General features: G+C 65.8%; 5 protein-coding genes across 5 annotated transcripts; 3 read left to right on the forward strand and 2 right to left on the reverse strand.

Annotated features, from left to right (window-relative positions):
* Window positions 1-248: 248 nt before the first annotated feature.
* GADD45GIP1 (GADD45G interacting protein 1) lies at window positions 249-2965 on the forward strand. The gene is made up of 2 exons (XM_050305878.1): window positions 249-715; window positions 2110-2965. The coding sequence occupies exons 1-2, from the start codon at window positions 342-344 to the stop codon at window positions 2435-2437; spliced, it is 702 nt and encodes a 233-aa protein (XP_050161835.1). The 5' UTR covers window positions 249-341; the 3' UTR covers window positions 2438-2965.
* Window positions 2966-3265: 300 nt separating this feature from the next.
* RAD23A (RAD23 homolog A, nucleotide excision repair protein) lies at window positions 3266-10486 on the reverse strand. The gene is given in 11 exon segments (XM_050305882.1): window positions 3266-3326; window positions 3328-3376; window positions 4039-4198; window positions 4921-5051; window positions 5532-5607; window positions 6296-6423; window positions 7203-7255; window positions 7694-7763; window positions 7766-7798; window positions 8355-8571; window positions 10295-10486. Coding segments are annotated over 11 exon segments (1098 nt in total). The 5' UTR covers window positions 10418-10486; the 3' UTR covers window positions 3266-3268.
* A 967-nt stretch (window positions 10487-11453) lies between these two features.
* CALR (calreticulin) lies at window positions 11454-17114 on the reverse strand. Its single transcript, XM_050305881.1, has 10 exons — window positions 16973-17114; window positions 15452-15553; window positions 15106-15353; window positions 14380-14402; window positions 14045-14078; window positions 13752-13961; window positions 13126-13239; window positions 12882-13025; window positions 12295-12385; window positions 11454-11857 (listed from the first exon to the last, which is right to left on the reverse strand). The coding sequence occupies exons 1-10, from the start codon at window positions 17073-17075 to the stop codon at window positions 11673-11675; spliced, it is 1254 nt and encodes a 417-aa protein (XP_050161838.1). The 5' UTR covers window positions 17076-17114; the 3' UTR covers window positions 11454-11672.
* A 720-nt stretch (window positions 17115-17834) lies between these two features.
* Window positions 17835-23136, forward strand: FARSA (phenylalanyl-tRNA synthetase subunit alpha). Its single transcript, XM_050305886.1, is given in 17 exon segments — window positions 17835-17994; window positions 18300-18448; window positions 18668-18727; window positions 18729-18753; window positions 19623-19741; window positions 19826-19918; window positions 20004-20132; window positions 20218-20338; window positions 20766-20857; window positions 21231-21250; window positions 21328-21404; window positions 21407-21430; window positions 21989-22157; window positions 22226-22281; window positions 22283-22304; window positions 22717-22831; window positions 22942-23136. Coding segments are annotated over 17 exon segments (1527 nt in total). The 5' UTR covers window positions 17835-17844; the 3' UTR covers window positions 23048-23136.
* Window positions 23137-23697: 561 nt separating this feature from the next.
* On the forward strand, window positions 23698-25430 carry SYCE2 (synaptonemal complex central element protein 2). The gene is made up of 3 exons (XM_050305879.1): window positions 23698-23794; window positions 24388-24556; window positions 25232-25430. The coding sequence occupies exons 1-3, from the start codon at window positions 23709-23711 to the stop codon at window positions 25424-25426; spliced, it is 450 nt and encodes a 149-aa protein (XP_050161836.1). The 5' UTR covers window positions 23698-23708; the 3' UTR covers window positions 25427-25430.
* Window positions 25431-25740: the final 310 nt, after the last annotated feature.

Consider the following 25740-nt stretch of genomic DNA (forward strand, 5'->3'; position numbering starts at 1 on the left):
ACCCCAAATTCTCGGGGTCCCCCAAATCCTCAGGGATCCCCCCTCGGAATGAGCCAGAGCCGTTCTCGGCACCCCCCAAATTCCTCCCCACAGGGTCCCCAAACTCCCTCTTGGGGTTCCCCCTCCCCAAAACTCCTCCATCCCCCGGGATGAGCCCCCCCGCTCTCAGGGACCCCCTCGGGGGCTCTGGCTCCGCCCCCTTCATTTAGCCCCGCCCACAGCCCCGCCCCCGTGCCATTACTTGGCTCACTCTCAGGCCCCGCCCCTAAAAGAGACCACGCCCACCAGGTTATAGATAGTGCGGATCCTCCCTCTGACGTCACTTCCGGGCGGCCCCCAAGATGGCGGCGCCCTTGGCGCGGTCGCTCCGCTCCGGGTTCCCCCCCCGGTTCCCTTCCCGGTTCCCCTCCCGGTTCCCCCCCCTGTCCCCGCTCCCGGCCCCGCTCGCCTTCCCCGCCCGGCCCTTCGTGGCGCTCCCGCTGCGCCGCCGGCCCGGCCCGGCCCCCCCGGCAGACCCCGAGGAGCCGCGGGCGGCCGCGCGGCGGTTCGGGCGGCTCGGCTCGGCCTCGGGGGTGGCTCCGGAGCGGCTCTGGCCCAGCCCCGAGCGGCTCCGCGAGCTGCGGGACGAGGAGCGCGAGTGGGACCCCCCGCTCCGCGACGTGGAGGCGCTGCTGGACCAGCGGGACAGGGAGGAGCAGCGGAGGAGGGAGGAGAGGTGGGACTGGGGGCACTGGGAGGACTGGGAGGAACTGGGAGTGGAGGAGAGGTGGAACTGGGGGGGACTTGGGGGGACTGGGAGGAACTGGGGGCACTGGGAGGAATTGGGGGAATGGGACACATTGGGAGGTTTGGGGAACTGGAGGGCACTGGGGGCACTGGGAGTGGAGGTGGGGAGAGACTGGAGGGAACTGGGAGGCACTGGAGGGAACTGGTGGAACTGGGAGCACTGGGACTGGGCTCAGGGGTGTCAGGGTGATGGGGACTGGGAGGAACTGGTGGCACTGGGAGGCCCAGGAGCTGGGCTGGGCTCGCGGTGTCCCTGTGCTGGTGTCCCCAGCTGTGTCCCCATCCACTGTCACCACTGGCCATGTTCCCAGGCAGGTGCTGCTGGCCTGCAGCCTGGTGACAATGCCAGCCTGGGTGTCCCTGTCCCCAGGGTGTCCCCATGTCCCTGTGGTGATGGGGCTGTCCCCATGGTGACACAAGGATGTCCCCATGGTGACCCTGGCCTGTCCCCTGTCCCCAGGGCGGCCCTCATCGCCCGGTGCCTGGCGGAGATGCCGGCGCGGGTGGCGCAGTGTCCCCATGTCCCCAGGGAGATGGGGCTGTCCCTGTGGTGACACAAGGATGTCCCCATGTCCCTGTGGTGACCCAGGCCTGTCCCCTGTCCCCAGGGCGGCTCTCATTGCCCCGTGCCTGGCGGAGATGCCGGCGCAGGTGGCGCAGTGTCCCCATGTCCCCAGGGTGATGGGGCTGTCCCCGTGGTGACCCAGGGCTGTCCCCATGTCCCTGTGGTGACCCTGGGCTGTCCCCTGTCCCTGTGGTGACCCAGGCCTGTCCCCTGTCCCCAGGGCAGCCCTCATTGCCCGGTGCCTGGCAGAGATGCCAGCGCGGGTGGTGCAGTGTCCCCATGTCCCCATGGTGATGGGGCTGTCCCCATGATGACACAAGGATGTCCCCATGGTGACCCTGGCCTGTCCCCTGTCCCCAGGGCAGCGCTGATCGCCCGGTGCCTGGCGGAGATGCCAGCGCGGGTGGCGCAGTGTCCCCATGTCCCCAGGGAGATGGGGCTGTCCCTGTGGTGACCCAGGGCTGTCCCCTGTCCCCAGGGCGGCTCTCATTGCCCGGTGCCTGGCGGAGATGCCTGCGCGGGTGGCGCAGTGTCCCCATGTCCCCAGGGAGATGGGGCTGTCCCCGTGGTGACCCAGGGCTGTCCCCATGGTGACCCTGGGCTGTCCCCTGTCCCCAGGGCAGCCCTCATTGCCCGGTGCCTGGTGGAGATGCCGGCGCGGGTGGCGCAGTGTCCCCATGTCCCCAGGGTGATGGGGCTGTCCCCAGGGTGACACAAGGATGTCCCCAGGGTGACCCAGGCCTGTCCCCTGTCCCCAGGGCAGCTCTCATCGCCCGGTGCCTGGCGGAGATGCCAGCGCGGGTGGCGCAGTGGCGGCAGCAGCGGGAGCAGGCGCGGGAGCGGGCGCGGGTGGAGGCGGCGCGGCGGCAGCGTCTCCTGGCCGAGGCGGGGCTGGGGGAGCCCCCCCGGGCCGGGACCCCCGGGCGGGGCTCGGCGCGGGCGCAGGAGCTGCTGGAGGAGCTGGAGCGGCAGCGGCGCCGGGACGAGAAGCGGCGCCGGCGCCAGGAGCGGGTGGAGGCGGCGCAGAGCGCGCTGGCGGCGGCTGAGGCGGCGGCCAAGGACAGAGCCCCCCCCGGGACCCCCTGAGGGGGCTGGGGGGACCTCCTGACCCCCTCGATGAACACCAGGACCCCTCTGGAAATGCCAGGACCCCCCCCCAAGAGAGCTGGGGGGAGCTCCTGACCCTCCCCTGAACACCAAGACCCCCCCCAAGGGAACTGGGGGGAGCTCCCTGACCCCCAGTATGAACATCAGGACCCCCCCCTGAGAGTGCCAAGACCCCCCTTTGAGGGCAGCGGGACCCCCCCCCAAGAGAACTATGGGGGCCTCCTGAGTCCCCCCAAGAGTGCTGGAACCCCTCCCAAGGGTGTGGGACCCCCTCCCCATCCTGAGAGCACCAGGACCCTCTCCTGAAATACCTGGAGCCCCTCCCCGCCCCAGGAGTGCTGGGACCCCCCAAGATCTGCAAGACCCCCTCTCCCCAGTCAAGACCACCAGCATGGCCTCCTGAGCCCCCCAAGAATTCCAGGACTGCCTTCCAACCCCCCCAAAAAAAAAACCCCACACCCTGACACCCCCAAAACCGGGTTTAAAACTCTGCTTTTAATCTCTTTATGCCGCCGTTTTCGGTCGTTCTGTGGCGCTGCCTCCCTCCCCACCCCCACCGGGGCCTGACAGGGAGGGGGAGGGTCATGGGGGCAGGGGGGCACAGGAGAAAGTGGGTGCTGAGACCCCCTTCATCACGAGGGAGGGCCCCTGATGTTTGGATGGGGAGGGGATTGGGCTGGGGGGAGTCCCCATTCCCCTCCCCTCCCTCTGCAGCCCCGGGGATTTTGGGGAGGGAGGGAGGAGCAAAAACATCCTTTGCGCTGTGGGACCCCCCTTCCCACGGTTTTGGAGCTGGGGGCCGGGGGTCCCTCAGTCGTCGTCGAAGTTCTGGCTGAGCAGGAAATTGGCCGCCAGGTTCTCGTTCTTCGCACGCGAAATAGGCCTGGATGACGAGGCTCTCGGGAAACCCAGCGCCTTCAGCTGGGGGACACGGGGTGGGGGTCACAGAGGGGTTTGGGGGGGTCACAGAGGGGTTTGGGGGCACAGAGGGGTTTGGGGGGTCTGACAGAGGGTTTGGGGGCGTCACAGAGAGGGGTTTGGGGGGGCACAGAGGGGTTTGGGGGTCACAGAGGGGTTTGGGGGGTCACAGAGGGTTTGGGGGCTCACAGGGGGTTTGGGGGAGCCCAGTGTCTTCAGCTGGGGGGACACGGGATTTGGGGGGTCACAGAGGGTTTGGGGGGTCACAGGAGGGGTTTGGGGGACACAGTGGGGTTTTGGGGTGGCTGGCACCACCCCCTGGGGGGGCACACTGGGATGGGACCACCCCCCCCAGGGTGACACTGAGCTTGGGGAAGGGATGGGACCACCAAGGGGGTCACAATGAGCGTGGGGAGGGGATGGGACCACCCATCCAGGGTCACACTGAGTTAGACCCCAAATGTGAACCCTGAGCTCTGCTGGGGGTGGGGGAAAATTGGAGCCCCCCAGAGGGGATCATTGAGCTCGGGGAGGGGAAAGGGCAGGGGAGGGGTCTTCCATCTATGCCCCCTCCTCACCTTCTCTGTACCCTCTTTTAATGACCCCACTAACCCCATTCTCCAACCCTCCCCAGACCCTCCCAGGCTCCCCCAGCCCCCTCCTCACCCTCTCTATGGCCTCCTTCTCCTGGGGGGTCACCTGGATGTAATTCATCTGCGGGGACTCGTCCCCGATGGCTCCAACCTCCCCCTCCAGCTCGCCCAGCTCGCCCAGGGGCTCGTTCAGCATCTGGATGAACTGCTCCTGGTGCTGGCTGATTTGCTGGGGGTATTGGGGGTTATTTGGGGGGGATTTGAGGGGCTCAGGGTTGGATTTGGGGGGTGTTTATGGGGATGAACTGCTCCTGGTGCTGGCTGATTTGCTGGGGGGGTTATTCGGGGTTATTTGGGGGTTCAGGGGGAGTTTGGGAGGGCTCAAAGGGGTGTTTATGGGGATGAACTGCTCCTGGTGCTGGGGGGAGCACAGGGGGTTCATTTGAGGGGGATTTGAGGGGCTCAGGGTGGGATTTGGGAGCTTGGGGAGGAGATTTGGGGGTGTTTTTGGGGTGTCCCTGGGTTTTTAGCGGGCTTCAGGAATGTTTTTGGGGATGTTTTTGGGGTGTCTCAGGAAGATATTCTAGGGGTGGGGGGTCCCAGGGGTGGTTTTGGGGTGATTTTGGGAGTTTTGGGAGTGTTTCAGGGAGGGTTTCTGGGGTGGCTCGGGGTGCTCTTGGGGTGTGTCAGGGGCGGTTTTGGGGTGTCCTAGGAGTAGTTCTGGGATGTCTCAGGGAAGGTTTCTGGGGTTGTTTTTGGGGTGTCCCAGGGGTGGTTTTGGGGCAGTTTTGGGATGTCCCAGGAGTGGTTTTGGGGCATCCCAGGGGTGGTTTTGGGATGTCTTAGGGACGGTTTCTGGGGTGGTTTTGGGGTGTCCCAGGAGTGGTTTTGGCGCAGTTTTGGGGTGTCCCAGGGATGGTTTTGGGGCAGTTTTGGGGTGTGTGAGGGTACCTGGAGCAGCTGGGGGTTCTCCTGGCCCAGCTGCTGCAGCAGCGCCGGCAGCAGCGCCGGGTTCTGTTGGATCACCTGGCGCATGTTCTGGAACTGCGGCTGCTCCCGCAGGAACTCCAGAGGGTTCTCACCTGGGGTGGGGGCGGGGCCGGCAGGTGAGGGGGGAGGGGCTTTGCCAAGCCACGCCCACACCATGTTTGGGAGTGGTGGGTGTGGCCTCATCGAGCCCCACCCCTTTGTGGTGACACCACCCCCACCCTGGTGTCAATCACATCAGGCCACACCCACAAAGGGTGTGGTTAAGGGCACAACCACAAAAAGGGGTGTGGCATACACAAGCCACACCCATAAAAAGTGTGGTTAATCCAGGCCACACCCACAGAAAGAGGGTGTGGCTTATTTAGGACATGCCCAAAAATGGGTGTGGCCAACTTAGGCCATGCCCCAACAAGGAATAAGTTGATTCCCATTGGGGGATTTTGACCCCACCCCCAAAAGGGAGGAGCTCAAAGGGTGTGGCCCCACCCACTGAGAAGAGGAGGGGGCTCCAGGGGGGCGTGGTCAGTGCCAGCCACACCCCCTGGGTGGTCCCAGGTGCCCCCCAGACCCACCTTCGGGCGGGGGCTGCTCCGGGGGGCGGCTCTCCTGCACGGGCGGGCGCTCGGGCTCAGGGCTGCCAGGGATGCCCTGGGGGTGGGGGGCACCAAGGGGAGGTCAGGGGGGCTCTGGGGCACCCCCAGGACCCCCCGAGACCCCCCTCACTGTGGAGGGGTTGTAGCTCGCCCACCCCCCGCTCCAGGACCCCTCCCCAGCCTTGTCTGAAGTCTTGGAGACCCTCCCAGTACCCCCTCCCTGGACCCCCAGCTGCTCCCCTCCTTTCCCCAGCCCCCAAGACCCACCCCCAGGACCTCCCTGACCCCCGTCAGGCTCCCTGATACCCCAGGCCCCCATCACCGTCAGCAGGTTCTCCACAGCCTGGTGGTGTGGGGGTTGTTGTTGATATCTGCAGCTTCCCCATTCCACCCCCTGCTCCCAAATCCCTCTGGGGACCCTCCAAACCCCCTGAGCCCCCAGGACCCCCAGGCCCCCCTCACCGTGAGCAGGTACTCCACGGCCCGGTGGGGTTGTTGTAGCTGGCCCTGAGCGTGGCCACCCCTCCTGCCCCAAATCCCTCTGGGGACCCCCAGACCCCAGGACCCCCAAACCCCCTGAGCCCCCAGTCCCCCCTCACCGTGAGCAGGTACTCCACGGCCCGGTGGGAGTTGTTGTGCTGGCCCTGAGCGCGGCCACCCCCTGGCCCAAATCCCTCTGGGGACCCCCAAACCCCCAGGACCCCCAAAGCCCCTGAGCCCCCAGGACCCCCAGTCCCCCTCACCGTGAGCAGGTACTCCACGGCCCGGTGGGGGTTGTTGTAGCTGGCCCTGAGCGCGGCCACCACGCGCTCCCGCTCGTAGCCCATGGACACGATCTCCGACAGCATCGTCTCGTACTCCGAGCCCGTCACTGGGGACACCCCCCCGGGACCACCCCCCACCGTCAGCTGCGGTCCAGAGACCCCAAAAACACCCCCACACCTTTATAGTCACTGGGGACACCCCCCCGGGACCACCCCCCACCGTCAGCTGAGACCCCAAAAACACCCCCCACACCTTTATAGTCACTGGGGACACCCCAGGACCACCCCCACCGTCAGCTGGGGTCCAGAGACCCCAAAAACACCCACCACACCTTTATAGTCACTGGGGACACCCCCGGGACCACCCCCACCGTCAGATGGGGTCCAGAGACCCAAAACACCCCCCACACCTTTTATAGTCACTGGGGACACCTCCAAAGTCAGAGACCCCAAAAACATCCCCCTACACACTTACAGACATTGGGACCCCCCAGAGACCCCAAAACCAGTCCCCCTCCTTTTACAGTCATTGGGACACCCCCCAAAGTCCAGAGACCCCAAAAACATTCCTCCCCCCCTTTACAGTCATTGGGACCCTCCATCCATCAGCTGGGAGGGACTCTCAGAGATCCAGAGACCCCAAAACCACCCCCCAACACTTTTACAATCATTAGGACACCCCTCAAAGTCCAGAGACCCCAAAAACACCCCCCCTTTCCTTTAAAGTCCCTGAGCCCCCCCCTCGCTTTGCCTGGGGTTGAAAAGAACCCAAAACATCCCCTTTTTACCCCAAATTAAAACACCCCCCACTCAAACAATATTCTCAGCCCTGGGCACCCCAGCCCCCAATAAACCCCCAAAGCCCCCCAAAACCCCCAGGACCCACCGAGGGTGGAGGCGGCGTCGGCCGAGCGCCCGGAGCTGCCCGGGGGGACGGAGCTGGGGGAAATGTGAGAATTGGGGATTTTGGGGGGCTCCATCACACCCTGACCCCCAAAACTCACTGTGCCCCTCCCAGACCCACGGCGACCCCCAAGAGTCCTTGTGATACCCCCAACATTCAGTGGGACCCCCCAAAATTCACAGTGAACCCCCAAAAACTCAGTGACCCCCTAAAATTCATTTACCCCTAAAATTCAGTGTGACCTCCCAAATCCATCATGACCCCCAAACCCCTGAGATCCCCGAAAATCCCTGTGACCCCCAATCCACTCTGAGCTCCCCCAAGTCCCTGAGACCCACTCAAAAATCACTCTGACCCCCAATCCACCGTGACCCTCCTAAAACCCCTGAGACCCCTCCCCAAATCCACTGTAGATCCCCAACCCCCTGCTGACCCCCAGCCCTCTCCTGTCCCCTCACCCCCGTTCCGGGTACCCAGCGAGGGGCTCGGTGATGGGGGGTTCCTGTGCCGGGGGTCCTCGCTGGGGCGCAGCCGGTGGGGAGGCGCATCGGCGGCAGGGGGTCCGAAGGCCACGGGGGCTCCGAGGGCCGCCCTCGAGGGCTGCCGAGCCCAGAGAGGACTTGGCCTGGGGGGAAACAAGGAGGTTAAAGCCTCCAAGGACCCCTCAGAACCCAAAAACCCTCCCAAAGACCCCCTAAACCCCAGAACATCCCCACAAGGACCCCAAAAACCATCCCAAGACCCCCAAGCCCCCAGAAACCCCCCAAGGACCCCTCAGAGCCCCCAGACACCCAAGGACCCCAAAAACCCTCCCAAAGACCCCCGAGCCCCTCAAATCACCCCCAAGGACCCCAAAACCCCTCCCAAGGGCCCCCAGACCCCAAAAATACTCCCCAAGAGATTCCCCAGAAGCCCAGGGAACCCTCCCAAGGACCCCAAAGCCCCTCCCCCTCAAATCACTCCCAGGGGACCCCAAAAACCCTCCCAAGGACCCCCCTCAAATCACCCAGGGGACCCCAAAAACCCTTCTAAGGACCCCCAAGAGCCTCCCCAGACCCCCAGGGATCCCAAAATCCCTCCCAAGGACCCCCAAACACTCAAGTGACCCCCTCAAATCCCCCAAACCCCAGGGACCCCCAGACCCCACCTAGAGGCCCCCAGCCCCGGGGGGTGGGGAGGGGGGTCCCACCTTGGTCACCATGACGACCACGAAGTTCTTCTCGTCGATGCGGTACTCGCGGATGGGGACGTCGTCGCTCAGGATCTTCCCGGCGTAGATGAGCTTCTGGCCCGCCACGGGGAACGCCTCACTGCCCTTCTCCGCCTCGATCTTCTCCTTCAGGGCCCTCACCTGAAACGAGGGGGGGTCAGGGGGGCACAAAAAACCCCGAAACGGCCCCAAAAACGGCCCCGAAATACCCCCAAACGGCCCCAGAAACACCATCACAAACTGTCCCTTCTCCACCTCGATCTTCTCCTTCAGGGCCCTCACCTGCAACGGGGGGGGCCCAAAAATACCCAAATTGGCCTCGAAATACCCCGGAATGGCCCCAAAATACCCTCAAACGGCCCCAAAACCAGCCCCAAAAACTGTCCCTTCTCCGCCTCGATCTTCTCCTTCAGGGCCCTCACCTGAAACGGGGCGGCCCAAAAATACCCAAATTGGCCTCGAAATACCCCGGAACGGGCCCAAAATACCCTGAAACGGTCCTAAAATCCCCTGAAACAGCCCCAAAATACCCCTGAAAGGCCCCAAAAACTGTCCCTTCTCCGCCTCGATCTTCTCCTTCAGGGCCCTCACCTGAAACAGGGGGGTCAGGGGGGCACAGAAAAACCCAAAATGGCACTAAAATACCCCGAAACGGCCCCAAAATACCCCCAAAAACACCACCACAAACTGTCCCTTCTCTGCCTCGATCTTCTCCTTCAGGGCTCTCACCTGAAATGGGGGAGGGGGGGGGATCAGGGAGGTCCAAAACACCCCAAAACAGCCCCAAAAATGGCCCCAAATGGGCTCCAAAACACGCCCCAAAATAGCCTCAAAATCAGGTCCCAAAATACCCCAAAACGGCCCCCAAATACCCCAAAACGGCCCCCAAAACAGTCCCAAAAAACTGCCCTTCTTGGTCTTGGTTTTGTCTTTTAGGGCCCTCACCTGCAACAAGGGGGGTCAGGGAGACCCAAACCACCCCAAAACAGCCCCAAAATGCACCCAAAAGACCCTAAAACAGCCCTAAAATACCCCTGGAAAAAACCACAAACTAGCCCCAAAAACAGCCCCAAAAACGACCCCCAAGGCCCCCCAGAAACACCCCAAAACCAACCCCAAAACCACTCCACAAACACCTCTAGAAGTAACCCCCAACCCCCACCCAAAACAACCCCAAAATCCCCTAAAAATCCCCCCAAAATACCCAAAATATGATCCCCAATAATCCCCTCTCCTGGGACTGAACAAACCCCAAAGTGTGTGGGGGGGAATTTGGGGGGGGGGGAACAGAGACAGGACCACCAAAAAGAGGGGTCAGGGGTCACCGAGACCCCCCCCCCCTCAAAAAATAAAAGGGGGGACAAACCCCCCCAAAAAAGGGGGAAAAGAAGCCCCCCCCCTCAGGTGGTGCCCCTCAGTTCCCCCCCAGCACAAAGGGGGGACAAACCCCCCAGAAAAGGGGGGACAAAACCCCCAAATCGGGGTCAGGGGGTCACGGAGCCCCCCCAGGTGACCCCCCCCCTGGATTTCCCCCCATAAAGGTGGAAAAAATCCCACGGATCGGGGTCAGGGGACACAGAAACCCCCCCTGGATCCCCTCCCCATAAAGGAGGAACAAACCCCCCAAATCGGGGTCAGGGGGTCACGGAGCCCCCCCCCGAGGTGACGCCCCGTGGTTTTTCCCCCCAAATCCGGACCGTGAGGACACAAACCCCCCATCCCAACCCAGGGGTCTCCAGACCCCCTCCCCTCACAGCCCCTCAGCCGGGAAGGGGGATGGGAGGAGGAAGGAAGGGGGGCGAGGCCTCATCCCTCCCCACCCCCCTCCCCGCGTCCCCTCCCGCTCGGGTCGCGGCGGCCGCACTGTCTCGTGCGGCTCCATGCAGATCTTGAAGGTTTGCTGCTGCAGCGTCTTGAGCGTCACGGTCACGGCCATGGCGGGGCGGGACGGGGGGGGCGGCGGCTCCTCCCGGCGGCCCCACAACATGCAACTCACGCCGCCGCCATCTTAGGAGGCGGCCCCGCCGCTTCCGCCGCCCTCGCGGAAATGGCGTCAGCGCCTTCCCGCCCTTTTTCCTCTCCCGCCCTCTCTCCGCCCTTCGTCACGTGACGCGGGAAACGGGGCGGGACTCGGGACCTTCGTCACGTGACGCGCGCGCGGCGACGGCGACACAAAATGGCGGCGGGCGCGACATGGCGGGGGAGGGGGAGGAAGAGGAGAGGGAGGAGGAGGAAGATGAGGGGGGGGAAGATGAACTGGGGGTCGTGTGGGGGGCCCGAGGGATCGCAGGGGTCACTGCAGGGGGTTCAGGGGGTCGCCAGGGGGAGGGGTCACCAGCACGGCAGAGAAGAAGGATGGAGGAGGAGGAGAATGAAGAATGAGAATGAAGAAGACAGATGATGAATGAAGAAAAGTGAATGAATAAAGAAAGGTTAAGAAAATGTGGGCAAAAAAAAACGAAAACGAAAAATAAAAATGAAGAGAAACTGAAAACGAAAAATAAAAATGAAAACAAGAGAAACCACACAAAAAAGAAACACAAGGGGTGGTGAGGAGGGGGCTCTGAGGGGTCGGGGGGCTCAGAGGACAAAGAAGGGGCGGAGGCGGCGCCGGGACGATCGTTAATTTAATAGAAACCGGATGGCAACACCCCCCGTACAGCCCGTGCGACCCCCACCCTGCACCCTCCCCACACCCCTGTCCTGAGTCCTCACCCCCGGGGTCCCGCTCGCTCCGGGGGGGCTCCCCCAGGCAGCCCCCAGGGGGTCCCTTGTCACTCCCAGGGGGTCCCTGGTCACTCCCAGGGGGTCCCTGGTCACTCCTAGGGGTCCTGGTCACTCCTGGGGGGGCCCCAGTGAATCCCCAGGGCCCCCTGGTTGTCCTGGGGGTCCCAGTAATCCCAGGGCCCCTGGTTGTCCTGGGGATCCTGAGAGGTCCTGGGGGTCCCAGTGAATCCCCAGGGCCCCTGGTTGTCCTGGGGTTCCTGGTTGTCCTGGGGGTCCCAGTGAATCCCCAGGGCCCCTGGTTGTCCTGGGGGGTCCCTGGTTGTCCTGGGGGGGGGGTCCCAGTGAATCCCCAGGGCCCCTGGTTGTCCTGGGGGTCCCTGGTTGTCCTGGGGGGGGGTCCCAGTGAATCCCCAGGGCCCCTGGTTGTCCTGGGGGGGTCCCCGGGGGGGTCCCGGCTCCCGTAGAAAAGAGTCCAAGGGTCTCACAGAGACAGAACGGCCCCCCCGGGGGGGCCCTCACAGCTCGTCCCGGGGGGCTCCCCCCTCGCCCTCGTCGGGCTCGGCCTCGGGCTCTTCGTCCTCCTCCTCCTCCTCGTCCCCATCGTCGTCCCCTTCCTCCTCCTTCTGCTGCTTCTCCTCCTCCTCCTGCTTCCTGCGCTGCTCCTCGTCCTGCTGCTCCTTCATCTTCCTCTCTGCCTCCTGGGGGGGGGTTTGGGGGGCTCAGAGGGGGCACCGGCACAGGGGGCACCAGAGGGGTCCTGGGGGAGCTCAGAGGGGCACCGGAGGGGAAGGGGTGACCAGGGATGGTCAGAGGGGTCACAGGGGAAGGGGTGACCAGGGGGCTCAGAGGGGTCATGAGGGGGCTCAAAGGGGTCACAGGGGGTCACCAGAGGGGCCGTGGGGGGCTCAAAGGGGTTACCTGGGGAGGGGGCACCAGAGGGGTCGCAGGGGGTCTCAGAGGGGTCACTGGGACTCAGGTGATGTCACTGAGAAGGGTCTTTAGGGGGGGCTCAGGGGGGTCAACAGGAGGTCCTGGGGGGGCTCAGAGGGGTCACTGAGGGGTCCTAGGGAAGGGGGTCTCAGAGAGAGGTCCTGGGGGGTCTCAGAGGACTCCTGGGGGGTCTCAGAGGGTCTCACCTTGGTGGCCCCCAGGTCTCGTTCCCGATCTCCTCGGCAAACTTCTCGTCGTCCGTGATCAGGAAGTTGTCAAAGATGGTGCCGGACTTGACCTGTGGGGAGGGGGAGTCAGGAGGGGTTGGGGGGGGTCCACAGCCCCTTAGGGGGTCCCACAGCCCCCCCTGCCCGAGATGGACCACCCTGAGGACACTGAGCCTGAGGTGGGGAGGGGTCTGGTTGTGCCCTGGGAGGAGTTGGGGGGACTCAGGAGGGGAATTGGGAAGGGTTTGGGGGGAAATGGGAGGGCTCTGGGGGAAATTAAGGGGTCTGGGGGAGCTCTGGGTTGAGGTTTGGGGGTCTGGGAGGGCTCCTGCAGATGTCTGGGGGCTCTGGGTTAGGATTTGAGGGGTCTGGGGGGCTCCTGCAGGTGTCTGGGGGCGCTGGGTTAGGATTTGAGGGCTCTGGTGGGAGCTCCTGGAGGACTTGGGGAACCTCCAGGTTAGGATTTGGGGGCGACTCCGGGGGTAGGGGGGGGGTAAAAGCGCAGGGAGCTCCTGAAGGGATTTGGGGACCCCCCTGCCCCCTCCCTGGGGGTCCCCCCGGGCTGACCTGCCAGAGGTCGAGGCCGATGACCCCGAAGCTGTCGTAGGAGTAGAGCAGCGGGTCGGGGCTGTACTCGGGGTTGTCGATCTCGGGGTGCACCCACTTGCCCTTGTAGTCGGGGTTGTCGATCTGCCGCGGCCTCCACTCGCCCTGGGCACGCGGGGAGGGAGGGGGGTCAGGGTGGGCACAGCCCCTTTTCTGACCCCCCACCCCACCCCCCAAAATAAAGGGCTCCCTTCCCTCCCCACACCTTGTACTCGGGGTTCTGGATCACGGGGGGCTCCCACTCCCCGTCCATCTCCTCGTCCCAATCCTCGGGTTTCTTGGCGTCGGGGTCCGGGATGTGCTCGGGTTTGTCCCAGTCCTGGGGGTGGGAGGGAACAAGGGGGGCTGTTGTGGTCCCTCTGGAGCCCCCCAAGGTCCCCCCAATTTCACTGCCCTGGTTCCTCCCCCCCAAATCCCCTCAGAGCTCCTCTGGCCTCTCCACCTCCCCACCCAATTTCACTGTCCTGGTACCAAAGAGACCTCCAAACCCCTCAGGGCCCCCCTCAGGGCCCCACCACAGCACTCCCAGAGCTCCCCCAAACCCCTCAATGCCCCCAAACCTCCTAATTTCCCCAGAGCCTCCCTCATTCCCATTAGGATTCTACAACAGCGCCTTCAGAGCCCCCCCAGGAGTTCCTTCCCCACAACTCCCCTCAGAACTCCTCTCAAATCCCCTCCCCAAACCCCCCTCAGCCCACTCCAGTTACCCTCAGAGCCCCTCAGCCCCTCCCAGAGCCCCCAAACTCTTCCAGGAGCTCCCTCAGCTTCCCCAGCCCCTCAGAACCCCCAAACCCCCCAGTTCCCATCAGGGCGCTCCCAGAGCCCCCTCACCTCGGGCTTGGTGTCCTCAGGGTCGTCGATCTTGGCCCTCTCGTCCCAGTCGTCGGGTTTTCGGGCCTCGGGGTCCTTGATCTTTTTGGGGGGCAGGAAATCCCAGTCCTCCTCCAGGGACCCCGACTCCACCCGGGCATTGTCGATCTTCACCTCGTAGGTGTTGTCGGGCCTCACCACCAGCGTGTACAGGTGGGTGAACTCGTCATCCTGGGGGAAAGGGGGGCTCAGAAAAGCCACAAAACCCCGCCCATGAGGGGCAGCAGGACCCCCAACACCCCCCCAACACCCACCTTGCAGCGAATGTCCTTGTTAAGCAATTCTTGCCTAATAAGTCATGCACCTTCTGTGCCACTTGTAATGTCGGAAAGGATCAGCGGTGCACCTTCTGTGGGGCCTGGGGACGGACAAGACGGTCTGGGACCTGGGCAGGGGGAAAGGAAGGGGGACAGGAGGGTCGGGTCAGGGAAGGTCTGAGCCCACCCAGGGTGTGGTGGGGGGCTCTGGGTGAGGGAAGGTGACAGGAAGGTCTGAGGCCACCCAGGGTGGTGGGGGCTCTGGGTGACAGGGAAGGTGACAGGAAGTCTGGGCCACCCAGGGTGTGGGTGGCAGGGTCTGGGAGGGTGACAGGGAGGTCTGAGGGGTCTGGAACTGGGTGACAGGGAAGGTCTGAGCCCACCCAGGGGTTTGTGGGAGGGCTCTGGGTGACAGGGAAGGTCTGAGCCCACCCAGGGGGTGGTGTGGGGGGCTCTGGGTGACAGGGAAGGTGACAGGGAATGTCTGAGCCCACCCAGGGTGGTGTGAGGGGCTCTGGGTGACAGGGACAGTCAGGGGGAAGGTCTGAGCCCACCCAGGGGGTGGTGGGAGGGCTCTGGGTGACAGGGAAGGTCTGAGCCCACCCAGGGGGTGGTGGGAGGGCTCTGGGTGACAGGGAAGATCTGAGCCCACCCAGGGGGTGGTGGGGGCCTTTGGGTGACAGGGAAGGTCTGAGCCCACCCAGGGTGTGTGGGGGGCTCTGGGTGACAGGGAAGGTCTGAACCCACCCAGGGGGTGGTGTGGGCAGCTCTGGGTGACAGGGAAGGTGACAGGGAATGTCTGAGCCCACCCAGGGTGTGTGGGGGGCTCTGGGTGACAGAGAAGGTCTGAGCCCACCCAGGGGATTTTGTGGGGGGCTCTGGGTGACAGGGAAGGTCTGAGCCCACCCAGGGTGTGCGGGGGGCTCTGGGTGACAGGGAAGGTGACAGGGAAGGTCTGAGCCCACCCAGGGTGTGGGGGCTCTGGGTGACAGGGAAGGTCTGAGCCCACCCAGGGTGGCGTGGGGGGCTCTGGGTGAGGGGGAAGGTCTGAGCCCAGCCAGGGTGGCATGGGGGGCTCTGGGGGGAGGAGCAGCACACCCACCAAACATGATGTTGTACTCGGAGTCCCCGTGCATGTCCTCCTGGTTCAGGCTGGCCGGGAAGAGCTTGACGTAGCCCCCGCCGCAGTCGATGTTCTGCTCGTGCTTCACCGTGAACTGCAGCACCAGCGTCTTGTCGCGGTTGCTGAAGGGCTCGAAGCGCGCCGACAGGGCGTAGAAACGGGCGTCCTGGCTCGTCTGGATGCCTGGGGGGGGCACCCCGGGAGGGTGAGGAGGGGGCACGGCCCCGCCCCGGGGGTCTCCCGACCTCCTCCTCCTCCTCCTCCTCCTCCTCCCCCCTCACCTTTGTCCTTCTCGGCGTCGCCGTAGAACTTGCCGGCCGTGAGCACGAACCGCCCGTAGTCGGGTTTGTGCTTCGACTCCACCCACCGGCGGCTCCAGGCGTCTGGGGGGCAGGGGGAGAGGGAAAGGGGAGAGTTTAGGACCCCTCACGGCAGCTCCCGAACCCCCAGACTGCTCCTTCACACCCCCTCAAAATCACAAAGAGCTCAGAGGTTTGGGGAGAGGGAATTTGGAGATCCACAGAGGGTCTCTGGAGATCCCCCCCCCCCACAACCCCTCCTCCTCAGGGCACCTCCTGCTTCTCCCTCCCTGAACCCCCACAAAATGCTCCTTTTTCCCCCAGGACTGAAGAATTCGGGGTTTGGAGGATTTGGGGGTCCCAGAGGAAAGCAAAGCCCTGGTGTGAGGGGGTCTCTCAGGATCGCCTCCCCCTCTCCTCCCCACAGCACATCCCAGCCTGCCCCTGAACCCCCAAAATGCTCCTTTCCCCCATCCAGTCCCAAAGATCTCAGGGTTTGGGGATCTCAGAGGATTTGGGGCCATGGAGTAAAGCAGAGCCCTGGTGTGAGGGGGTCTCTCTCAGGACCCCCCCCCAGCATTTCCCGACCAGCCCTGAACCCCCAAACTGCTCCTTTCCCCCAACCCCAGAGAGCTCAGGCTTTGAGGGGAGTCTTGGAATAAAATCAAAGCCCTGGTGCCAGAGAGTCTTTTAGGATCCCCCCACCATCCTTTTCCTGCTCTTTTCCCTCCTCTCCATCTCCTTTACCTGCCCCTTTCCCTCCCCTCCACCTGTTTTACCTGCCCCTGCTCCACCTGAGGGCTCACCCCCCCCAGCCCAGGTGAGACCCCTCAGCCCCCACCCCCAAATCCTTCCTGGCTTGACCCCCCAACCTGAGGGGAGACCTCCTAAATCCCCTCGCCCCTAAAGAGCACAGGGAGTCCCCGACTCTTCTTCCTCCCCTCAGAGAACACAGGTGCTCTCTCTTCCTTCACACATTATAGACGGTTATTTCTTACTGGGGGCCCCCCAAATCCTTCCCCTCCCCTCAGAGAAGATCAGTGGCCTCTCCCTTCCCCCAAAGAGCACAGAAGATCTCCCCCCACTCTCTTTGCTCTCCTCAGAGAACACAGGAGGGTCCCCCCCCACTTCTTCCCCTCAGGGAGCACAGAGGGCCCTCCCCACACCTTAAAGGCCACAGGGGGTCCCCTCACCCTCCTCCCCCCATTCAGAGAACACAGGGGGGTTTCCCCACCTCTTCCTTCCCCTCAGAGCACACCACGGATCCCCCCCACTCTCCTCCCCCGCCTCAGCGAGCACGGAGGGTCTCCCCCCGCTCGTCCCTCCCCTCAGACAACACGAGGGGCCCTCCCCTCCTCCTCCCACCCCTCACGACCCCCTCCTCAGCCCCTCCCCCTCAGGCACCGCCCACCCCCTTCCCCTCACGAGCCCCCGCCCTCAGCGACCCCCACCACCACACACACCCCCACCCCACCCCTCCCCTCCCCTCCTTCTGTCCTTCACCTCCATCCGCGAACTCCTCGCGGAAGAGCTGGGCGGGCCCCGCGGCGGCGGGCGCCAGGAGCGCTGCGAGCAGGACGGCGCTGAGGGCGCTGAGGGTTCTCATGGCCGCTCGCTCCGCTCCGTCCCCGCCCGGCGCCGCCCGGACACTGCGGAGGGGGGCGGAGGCGCGCGGCCCTTTTTATCCTCCCGCCGCCCCTCGCCCCGCCCGCACCCCTTTCCCATTGGCCGGGGCCCGCGCGCGGCCCGCTCCCATTGGCCGAGCCGCCCGCCCGCCGCCCGCCCCGCAGCCCCCGAACGTTGGCGTCCCAGATGGCCGCTTCCCATTGGTTGCGAGGGGCGGCCAATCAGAGGCGACCACGCGTGCGGTGGGAGACGCCCCCCCCTCCCCGCGCGCGGGGTCACGTAAGGGGGCGTGGGAGGCGCGCTCTTAAAGGGCCAGGCCTGGTTTTAGTTGGGGGCTTCGGGGAAAAAGCAGGGGGTTTGGGGGGCGGGATTATGGGGAGGGGGAGACCGGTAACCGCGGCGGGGGGAGGGGGGGTCTCCTGCTCGTGTTTGACCTCACACAGCGCTGGTGATGTCACTGCTCCAGTGACGTCACCGCTCGTGTGAACAGAAGGAAAGTGAACCCTGAGCTAACCCCGAAGCTCCGGGGCTGGCTCCGAGGGGTGTGCGTGGGGGGGCAGCTGTGGTAGACCCTGTTAGCGCTGCGTGACGTCATCGCGCGCATCAATGACGTAACAGAGCTCCACCACCCCCCGCGAGGCCACTTTGCCACTCCCAAGATGGCGCCGATGCCACTCCCAAGATGGCGCCCTCCACACTCTCCTCCCCCTCTCCCTCCACTTCCGGCGGGGCCGGGATCACTTCCGGCCATGGCGCCCGGCGTGGCCGAGCAGCTCCTGCAGCGCCTGGACCGGCCCGGGGCCCCCGGCGGGCTCTGCAGCCTCGAGGCCGCCGCCGAGCTCGGCGTGGACCACCAGACGCTCGTGGGCGCCGTGAAGAGCCTGCAGGCCCTGGGGGAGGTGAGGGCGGCGCCCCGGGGATGCCCCCGGTGCCCATCCCGGTGATCCCGGTGCCCATCCCGGTGTTCCCGTTGCCCATCCCGGTGTTCCCTTTGCCCATCCCGGTTCTCCCGGTGCCCATCCCGGTGTTCCCGGTGCCCATCCCGGTGTTCCCGGTGCCCACCCCGGTGTTCCCGTTGCCCATCCCGGTTATCCCGGTGACCACCCCGGTGTTCCCGATGCCCATCCCGGTTATCCCGGTTATCCCGGTGTTCCTGGTGCCCACCCCGGTTCTCCCGGTGCCCACCCCGGTGTTCCCGGCGCAGGTGATCGAGGCCGAGCCCCGCACGGCCACGCGATGGGAGCTGAGCGCGGAGGGGCAGGAGGTGCTGCGGGACGGGAGCCCCGAGGTGCGGCTGTTCCGGAGCCTCCCCGAGCAGGGGCTCCCCCAGGCCGAGGCCCAGGTGGGTCCGGGGTCACTGGTACCGGGACGAGGGGTCAGAGGGGCCCGGTACAGGGAGTGCTGGGGAGTGGGAGCCCCGGGATGGGGCCATTCCTGAGCCGGGGAGGCACTGGGGGCACTGGGGGGTACTGGGGGGGTTGTTGAGGGCACTGGGGGATTGGGGGGTCGGGGGGCACCGGGGGTGGGCGGCGGGTCCCGTGACGGGCGCTGCGCCCCCGCAGAAGCTGCCAGGGGGTCCCTGGGCTTCAGCAAGGCCATGGCCAACAAATGGCTCCGCCTCGACAAGGGCGCTCGGGAGGGCCTGCGTGTTCCGAGCCGTGAGTGACACGGGGGCACGGGGGGGCTGGGGAGGGTCCCGAGGGGGCACGGAGGGACTAGGGAGGGTCCAGGGAGGGGGTCCCCAGAAATCGGGAGGATTCAAGGCGGGGTCCCTGGAAACCAGGAGGGTCCTGGGGTGGGTGGGACTGAGGGGAGGATTTGAGGGGGTGGTACCCGGGATCTGGGAGGGTCCCTGGGGGTTCCTGGAACTGGGAGTGTCCCTGGGGGTCCCTGGATCTGGGAGGGTCCCTGGATCTGGGAGGGTCCCTGGGGGTCCCCAAGAACTGGGAGGGTCCCTGGAACTGGGAGGGTCCTTGGGGGTCCCTGGATCTGGGAGGGTCCCTGGGGGTCCCTGGAACTGGGAGGGTCCCTGAGGGTCCCTGGAACTGGGAGGGTCCCTGGGAGTCCCCAAGAACTGGGACGGTCCCTGGGGGTCCCTGGAACTGGGAGGGTCCCTGGGGGTCCCTGGAACTGGGAGTGTCCCTGGGGGTCCCCAAGAACTGGGAGTGTCCCTGGAACTGGGAGGGTCCCTGGGGGTCCCTGGAACTGGGAGCGTCCCTGGGGGGCCCTGGAACTGGGAGGGTCCCTGGGGGTCCCCAAGAACTGGGAGTGTCCCTGAGGGTCCCTGGAACTGGGAGGGTCCTTGGGGGTCCCCAAGAACTGGGAGGGTCCTTGGGGGTCCCAAGAACTGGGAGTGTCCCTGGGGATCCCTGGAACTGGGGGATCAAAGGGAAGACCCTGGAAATGATGGGGGGGGGGGAATCCCCCGAAACCAAAACCATCCCGGGAAGGGGTCCTGGGGGGGTGTCTCTGTTGGGCCCAGCCCCACCCCGGGGGTGTCCCCCCCTCCCCATTTCACCCCCCCCAGGTGCCCTCGGTGCAGGACTCGGTGCAGGAGCAGCTGGGCCAGGTGAGGGCGGGGGGGGCCCCGGCCCTGCCCGAGCGCGACCGCGCCGAGCTCAAGCGGAGGAAGCTGCTGCTGGAAGTGTGAGCTGAGGGGGAAGGGGGGGGTCTGGGGGGGAATTAGAGGGTCTGGGGGACTCCCCCTGACCCCCCCGGGCGCCCCCCCAGGACCCTGAAGTCGTTCTGGATCCGCAAGGGCAGCGCCTTCAGCACGGCCGTGGCGCGGCCGGAGACGGAGCTGACACCCGAGATGATTTCCACGTGCGTGACCTCTGACCTTTAACACCCCCCCCAAAAAAAAATCACCCCTGCTGTGACCTTGGAACAACCCCTGGGGTCCCCACAGGGGGTCCTGGCGCAGCCTGCCCTTCAAACCCTACAACTTCTCGGCGCTGGGGCTGCCCCCGCCCTGCGGGCACCTCCACCCCCTGCTCAAGGTGCGCTCCGAGCTGCGCCAGATCTTCCTGGAGATGGGGTGAGTGACTGGGGGGCCTGGGGGGGCTCAGGGAGGGGCACAGGGAGCTTCTTGGTGACGCAGGGACCTCCCCCTCTCATCCCAGGTTCACGGAGATGCCCACGGATAACTTCGTGGAGAGCTCCTTCTGGAACTTCGACGCGCTGTTCCAGCCCCAGCAGCACCCGGCGCGCGACCAGCACGACACCTTCTTCCTGCTGGGTGGGGCTTAGGGGGGCACAGAGACCCTCTGAGCCCCGTCCCGAACCCCTCGGACACCCCTGGACCCCCCTGACCTGCCCCGAGTCCCACTGACACCCCAGCCCCCTGACCCCCAGTCACTGACTCAGCCCCCTGGAAACCCCTGACCTCCCACAAGTCCCATTGACCCCTTGGACATCCCGGGAACCCCCTGACCTGCCCTGAGATCCCACTGGCCCCCAGACCCTCTGACACCCCTGGAACCCCCTGACCTCCCCCAAGTCCCACTGACCCCGACCCCTCGGACACCCCGGAACCCCCTGACCTGCCCCGAGTCTCAATGGCCCCCAGACCCCTCTGGCACCCCTGGAACTCCCTGACCTCCCCCAAGTCCCATTGACCCCTCAGACACCCCAGAACCCCTGACCTGCCCTGAGTCTCAATGGCCCCCAGACCCTTCTGATCCTCTTGGAAACAGTGACACCCCCACCCCCCACAAATCCCACTGACCCCCAAGCCCCTTCTGAGCCCTTTGGAAACCTTCAGTGATCCTCCCCCTTAAAATTCTCATCCCCAAAACACCTCTGAGCCCCCTGAAAACCCCCTGACCTGCTCCCCAAATCCCACTGCTCCCCTTCAGCGCCCTCTGACCCCCTCCCTAATTTTTATCTCCTCCAAACTCTTTTGAGCCCCCACCCCTAATTTTACCCCTCCAAACCGCTCTGACCACCCCCCGCCAGACTCTTCTGTCCCCCCTTCACATTTGCGTGTCCCCCTCCCATATCCTGGTACCCCCTCCAAGCCTTCCTGCCCCCCTGAGCCCCCAACCCCCCCTGACGAGGGTTGTGCCCCCAGACCCCGCGAGGCCCCCAGCTGCCCCCCGGCTACAGCTCGCGAGTGAAGAAGGTTCACTCCCAGGAGGGATCACGGCTCTCAGGGTGAGACCCCCACCCCCAGGGGTGCCCCCGCCCTCCTGAACACACCCCCGGCCCCCAAACCTCCCGGGCCCCCAGCAGGTACAGGTACGACTGGAAGGTGGAGGAGGCCCGAGAAGAACCTGCTGAGAACCCACTGGCGTCGGCCAGCGCCAGGGCGCCCTGTTCCGCCTGGCACAGCAGGTCTGGGGGGGCATGGGAGAGTCAGGGAGGCTCTGAGGGGGGTCACAGGGATCTGGGGAGGTCACAGAGATCTGGGGGGTCAGGGAGGTCTTGGGGAGTCACGGAGTTTGGGGGGTCAGGGAGAATTGGAAGGGGCTCAGGGAGGTTATGTGGAGAGTCAGAGGGACTTGAGAAGGGTCAGAGTTGGTTTGGGGGTCAGCAGAAGGTTTAGGAGGGGGTCAGGTGGGGTTTGGGAGTCAGAGCAGTTTAGGGGATCAGAGCAGTTTGGGGGGGCCAGAGCTGTTTAGGAGGGGTCAGAGCAGTTTAGGGGGGTCAGAGCTCTTTATGGGGGGTCAGAGCAGTTTGGGGGGGGGCAGGAGCAGTTTTAGGGGTCAGAGCAGCTTAGGGGTCAGAGCAGTTTAGAGGGGTCAGAGCTCTTTATGGGGGCTCAGAGCAGTTTAGGGGGCTCCGGGTGCTTTGGGGGGCTCAGAGCCATTCAGGGGTGGTCCGAGGGGTTCAGGGGCAGCCATGGGGAGAGGGTGGAGGTCTCACCTGCCCTTTTCCCCCCCCCCTCCCCAGGAGAAGTTCACCCCCGTGAAATATTTCTCCATCGACCGCGTGTTCCGCAACGAGAGCCTGGACGCGACGCACCTGGCCGAGTTCCACCAGGTCGAGGGGGTCGTGGCCGACCGGGGGCTCACCCTGGGCCACCTCATGGGCACCCTCAGGCAGTTCTTCAACAAGCTGGGTGCGCCAGGGGGTTTAGGGGGGGAAGGGACCCCTCCAGAGCCCCCCCTGACCCCCTGATCCCCCCAGGGATCTCCCAGCTGCGCTTCAAACCCGCCTACAACCCCTACACCGAGCCCAGCATGGGAGGTCTTCAGCTACCACCAGGGTGAGGGGGGGCCTGGGGAGCTCTGGAGGGGTGGGGGTCTGGGGGCACCCCCGCTTAGGGTAGGGGGTCCTCAATTAGGGCAGGAGGGGCTGGGGGGCTCCCATTGAGAGCAAGGGCGTCTTGGGGTCTGGGGAGCTCCCTTAGAGGAGGGGATCCTGAGGGGAGAGGGTTTGGGGGCACCCCCGCTTAGGGTAGGGGGTCCTCAATTAGGGCAGGGGAGGAGGACTGGGGGATTTTGGGGGTGGGGGTCGGCCTGGCTTTGAGCTCCCATGGAGGGGGTGGGGGGGATGGTCTTTGGGGTTCCAGTAATGAGAGGGGGGGTGTCTCTGGAATTTGGATATGAGGGGGGTGGTCTCCCCTGTCTCGGGGGGGTCTCCGGGGTGCCCCAGATCACCCCCAGCCCCCTCCCCAGGCCTGAAGAAGTGGGTGGAGGTGGGAAACTCGGGGGTCTTCCGGCCCGAGCTGCTGCTGCCCATGGGGCTCCCCGACAACGTCACCGTCATCGCCTGGGGGCTCTCGCTCGAGCGGTGAGTGGGGGGCGCCGGGGGGATGGGGATGGGGTTGGGATGGGGGCCCAATTTGGGGAGGGGGCGCCCATTGACGGCCCCCCTTCCTTTCCTTCCCCCATCTCCCCCAGACCCACCATGATCAAATACGGCATCAACAACATCCGCGAGCTCGTGGGGCACCGAGTCAACCTGCAGATGGTCTACGACAGCCCCCTGTGCCGTCTGGACGTGTGACCCCCTCCCCACCTCCCCTTCCCCTCATTTTGGGGGGTCTCGTCCTCGGGGGTCCTCCCCACCCCCCAATAAAGTCCCGTGGGCTGGCCGTTCCTGTGTGTGGACTGGGGTGGAAACCATGCGTGGGGCGGCGCTTGGGGAGGGTTTATTGTCCCCTCAGACCCCCTTTGGGACCCTCAAGACCCCCTTGGGCCCCACCCCGGGACCCCCCCCCGGGCGCCATCGCGGTCTCTTCTCCCCGGCCCTTCCCGCCTTTCCCGCCTTTGGTCTGATTGGCTGCCGCGTCTCCCGAGCTAGCGCTGATTGGTCGATGCAGATGCCAGTCATCCCTGGGGCTCCGCCTCCCCGCCAATCATCAGCGCCGCGGTGCGAGAGGCGCCCGCTGATTGGCCGGGTCGGGTGTCAGTCAGCCGGAGGGTCCCGCCCACCAGGTGTGAGGGGCGGCTGAGGGGGTCCCCTCAGGTCGGTGCCGGATCCGGGACCCCCGAGCCTTGACCCACCCAGGGACCCCCAACCCACCCCCCGGGACCACTGACACACCCCTGGGACCCCAACACACCCCTGGGACCCCAGTTCCCCCCCGCAGGTTGGGGGTGTTGCAGCCCCCCAGCACTGTCCCCAACCCGGGGGTCCTTCCCCAGAGCCCCCCCCAAGGGCCAGGATGTCGCGGAAGGAGCCCGAGGGTCCCGAGCAGGAGGGGGGACCTGGCAGGGACCCCAAAGAGCCTCCCGGAGAGGACTCCGACAGGTACCACCCTCACCTGTGCCCTGGCAGGGGTTTGAGGGAAATGGGGGGGAAAAAGAGGGGTCCTTGTGCCCTGATGAGGGGTCCGTATCCCTGGGGGTCTGTGACCCTCACAAGGGGGTCCCCATCCCGTCCCCAGTGGGATACACATCCCTAATGGGGGGTCCTTGGCCCTGATGGGGGTCCCTGTCCCCTCCCTGGTGGAGTGCTCACCCCTGCCAGGGGGTCCCTGTCCCCTGTCAGTGTGTCCTTGTCCCTGTTCCATGTCCCTGCTGGGGTGTCCCTGTCCTGCTGGGTGTCCCTTCTGGGGTGTTCCTGTCACCTGTTGGGGTGTCACTGTCCCTGTCCCCTCTCCCTGTCGGTGTGTCCCTGTCCCTCTCCACTGTCCCTGCTGGTGTGTCCCTGTCGCTGTCCCTGTCACCTGTTGGGATGTCCCTGTCCCTGTTGGGGTGTCCCTGTCCTTGTTGGGGTGTCCCTGTTGGGGTGTCCCTGTCACCTGTTGGGATGTCCCTGTCACCTGTTGGGGTGTCCCTGTCCCCTGTTCCTGTCCCTCATCCCCGTGTCTGTCCCCGACTCGTGTCCGTGTCCCCGCCGAGGCCGGAGGAGCCGCCGCTGCCGCCCTGCTCGTCGCGGTACCTGTCGGGGGTGTCGGGGCGCGTGGAGGGGCTGCGGCAGCGGGTGCAGCGCCTCATCTCCCGCATCAACGCCGGCCGCGAGAGCGACCACGCCGCGCTCGGCACCTTCCGCAGCTCCCTCCTGCTCCAGGTGGGTGCGGGGACGGGGCACGAGGGGGGAGCGGCTGTGGGGGGGGTCCCCGTGCCCACCCGGAGCGGGGAGGGAGCGGGAGGGCGGTGGGGGAGCGGCGGCTCTGCCCGGCCCCAGCTGCGGGACCCCCGCCCGGACCCCCCTCGGGGGCGGCCGCAGCTGCCCCCTCAGCCCTCCCTCCCCCCGGGGGTCCCCGCGGGGGTGTCCCCAGGCCCCGGCGCAGATGGCAGCCCCGGGCCCGGCAGCTGCGGCCGCCGCTGACCCGGCGCTCTCGGTGATCACCGCGGCCACCGGGGCTCAGGTGGCGCTCGCCGGGCCGGGCCGGGAGCGGGGCCAGCGTGGGGGGGACGCAGCTGCCCCTGCCAGCCCCGGGGATGGGAATGGGGACAGAAGCAGGGCCGTGCCAGCCCCGGGGATGGGGATGGGGACAGAAGCAGGGCCGTGCCAGCCCCGGGGACAGGGACAGGGATGGGGACAGAAGCAGGGCCGTGCCAGCCCCGGGGACAGGGACAGGGATGGGGACAGAAGCAGGGCCGTGCCAGCCCCGGGGACGGGGATGGGGACAGGGACAGAAGCAGGGCCGTGCCAGCCCCGGGGACAGGGATGGGGACAGGGACAGAAGCAGGGCCGTGCCAGCCCCGGGACGAGCCGCGGCCCCGCTCGCTGCCCGCGCAGGTGTCGGCGCTGGCGGAGCAGCTGGAGGAGCGGCTCTTCCACCTCTACGGGCTGCACAACGAGCGCATCCAGCGGCGCCTGCACGAGCTGGCCGAGCTCATGGAGCGCCTGGACAGGGCCCAGGCCGAGCTGCGCCGCGTCTGCTGCTCCATGGAGGAGGCCTGCAGGGACCTGTGCCTGCAGAACGAGCCCTGAGGGGACCCCAAAAACCTTAGAGAGACCCCAACCCACGGAGACCCCAGATCTAGAGAGACCCCTAGACCTGAGAGAGACCCCCCAAACCTCACAGGGACCTGTGCCTGCAGAACAAGCCTTTAGGGGGCCCCAGGCCTGAGAGAGACCCCCTCAAAGCTTAGAGAGACCCCCCCAAACCTTACAGGGACCTGTGCCTGCAGAACAAGCCCTGAGGGGACCCCCAGACCTCATCGGGACCCCCCAAACCTTACTGAGACCTCTGCCCGTTGCCTGAGGGGTCCCCCAGACCTAAACGGGACCCCCCAAAACCTTCA

This window comes from Myiozetetes cayanensis, unplaced genomic scaffold, assembly GCF_022539395.1.
Source record: "Myiozetetes cayanensis isolate MyiCay16 unplaced genomic scaffold, myiCay2020 scf101, whole genome shotgun sequence".
Classification (NCBI taxonomy): domain Eukaryota; kingdom Metazoa; phylum Chordata; class Aves; order Passeriformes; family Tyrannidae; genus Myiozetetes; species Myiozetetes cayanensis.

Bases quoted from the DNA above. Each gene is read 5' to 3' on its own strand.
- GADD45GIP1 (XM_050305878.1), top strand. From the start codon at position 342: ATGGCGGCGCCCTTGGCGCGGTCGCTCCGCTCCGGGTTCCCCCCCCGG. The intron at 716-2,109 runs GTGGGACTGGGG...CCCTGTCCCCAG, and splicing joins CAGCGGAGGAGGGAGGAGAG to GGCAGCTCTCATCGCCCGGT.
- CALR (XM_050305881.1), bottom strand. From the start codon at position 17,075: ATGAGAACCCTCAGCGCCCTCAGCGCCGTCCTGCTCGCAGCGCTCCTG. The intron at 15,554-16,972 runs GTGAAGGACAGA...CCTGCCCCCCAG, and splicing joins CGAGGAGTTCGCGGATGGAG to ACGCCTGGAGCCGCCGGTGG. The intron at 11,858-12,294 runs GGTGAGACCCTC...AAACCCCCCCCC, and splicing joins CGAGACCTGGGGGCCACCAA to AGGAGGCAGAGAGGAAGATG.
- SYCE2 (XM_050305879.1), top strand. From the start codon at position 23,709: ATGTCGCGGAAGGAGCCCGAGGGTCCCGAGCAGGAGGGGGGACCTGGC. The intron at 23,795-24,387 runs GTACCACCCTCA...GTCCCCGCCGAG, and splicing joins CCCGGAGAGGACTCCGACAG to GCCGGAGGAGCCGCCGCTGC. The intron at 24,557-25,231 runs GTGGGTGCGGGG...CTGCCCGCGCAG, and splicing joins GCAGCTCCCTCCTGCTCCAG to GTGTCGGCGCTGGCGGAGCA.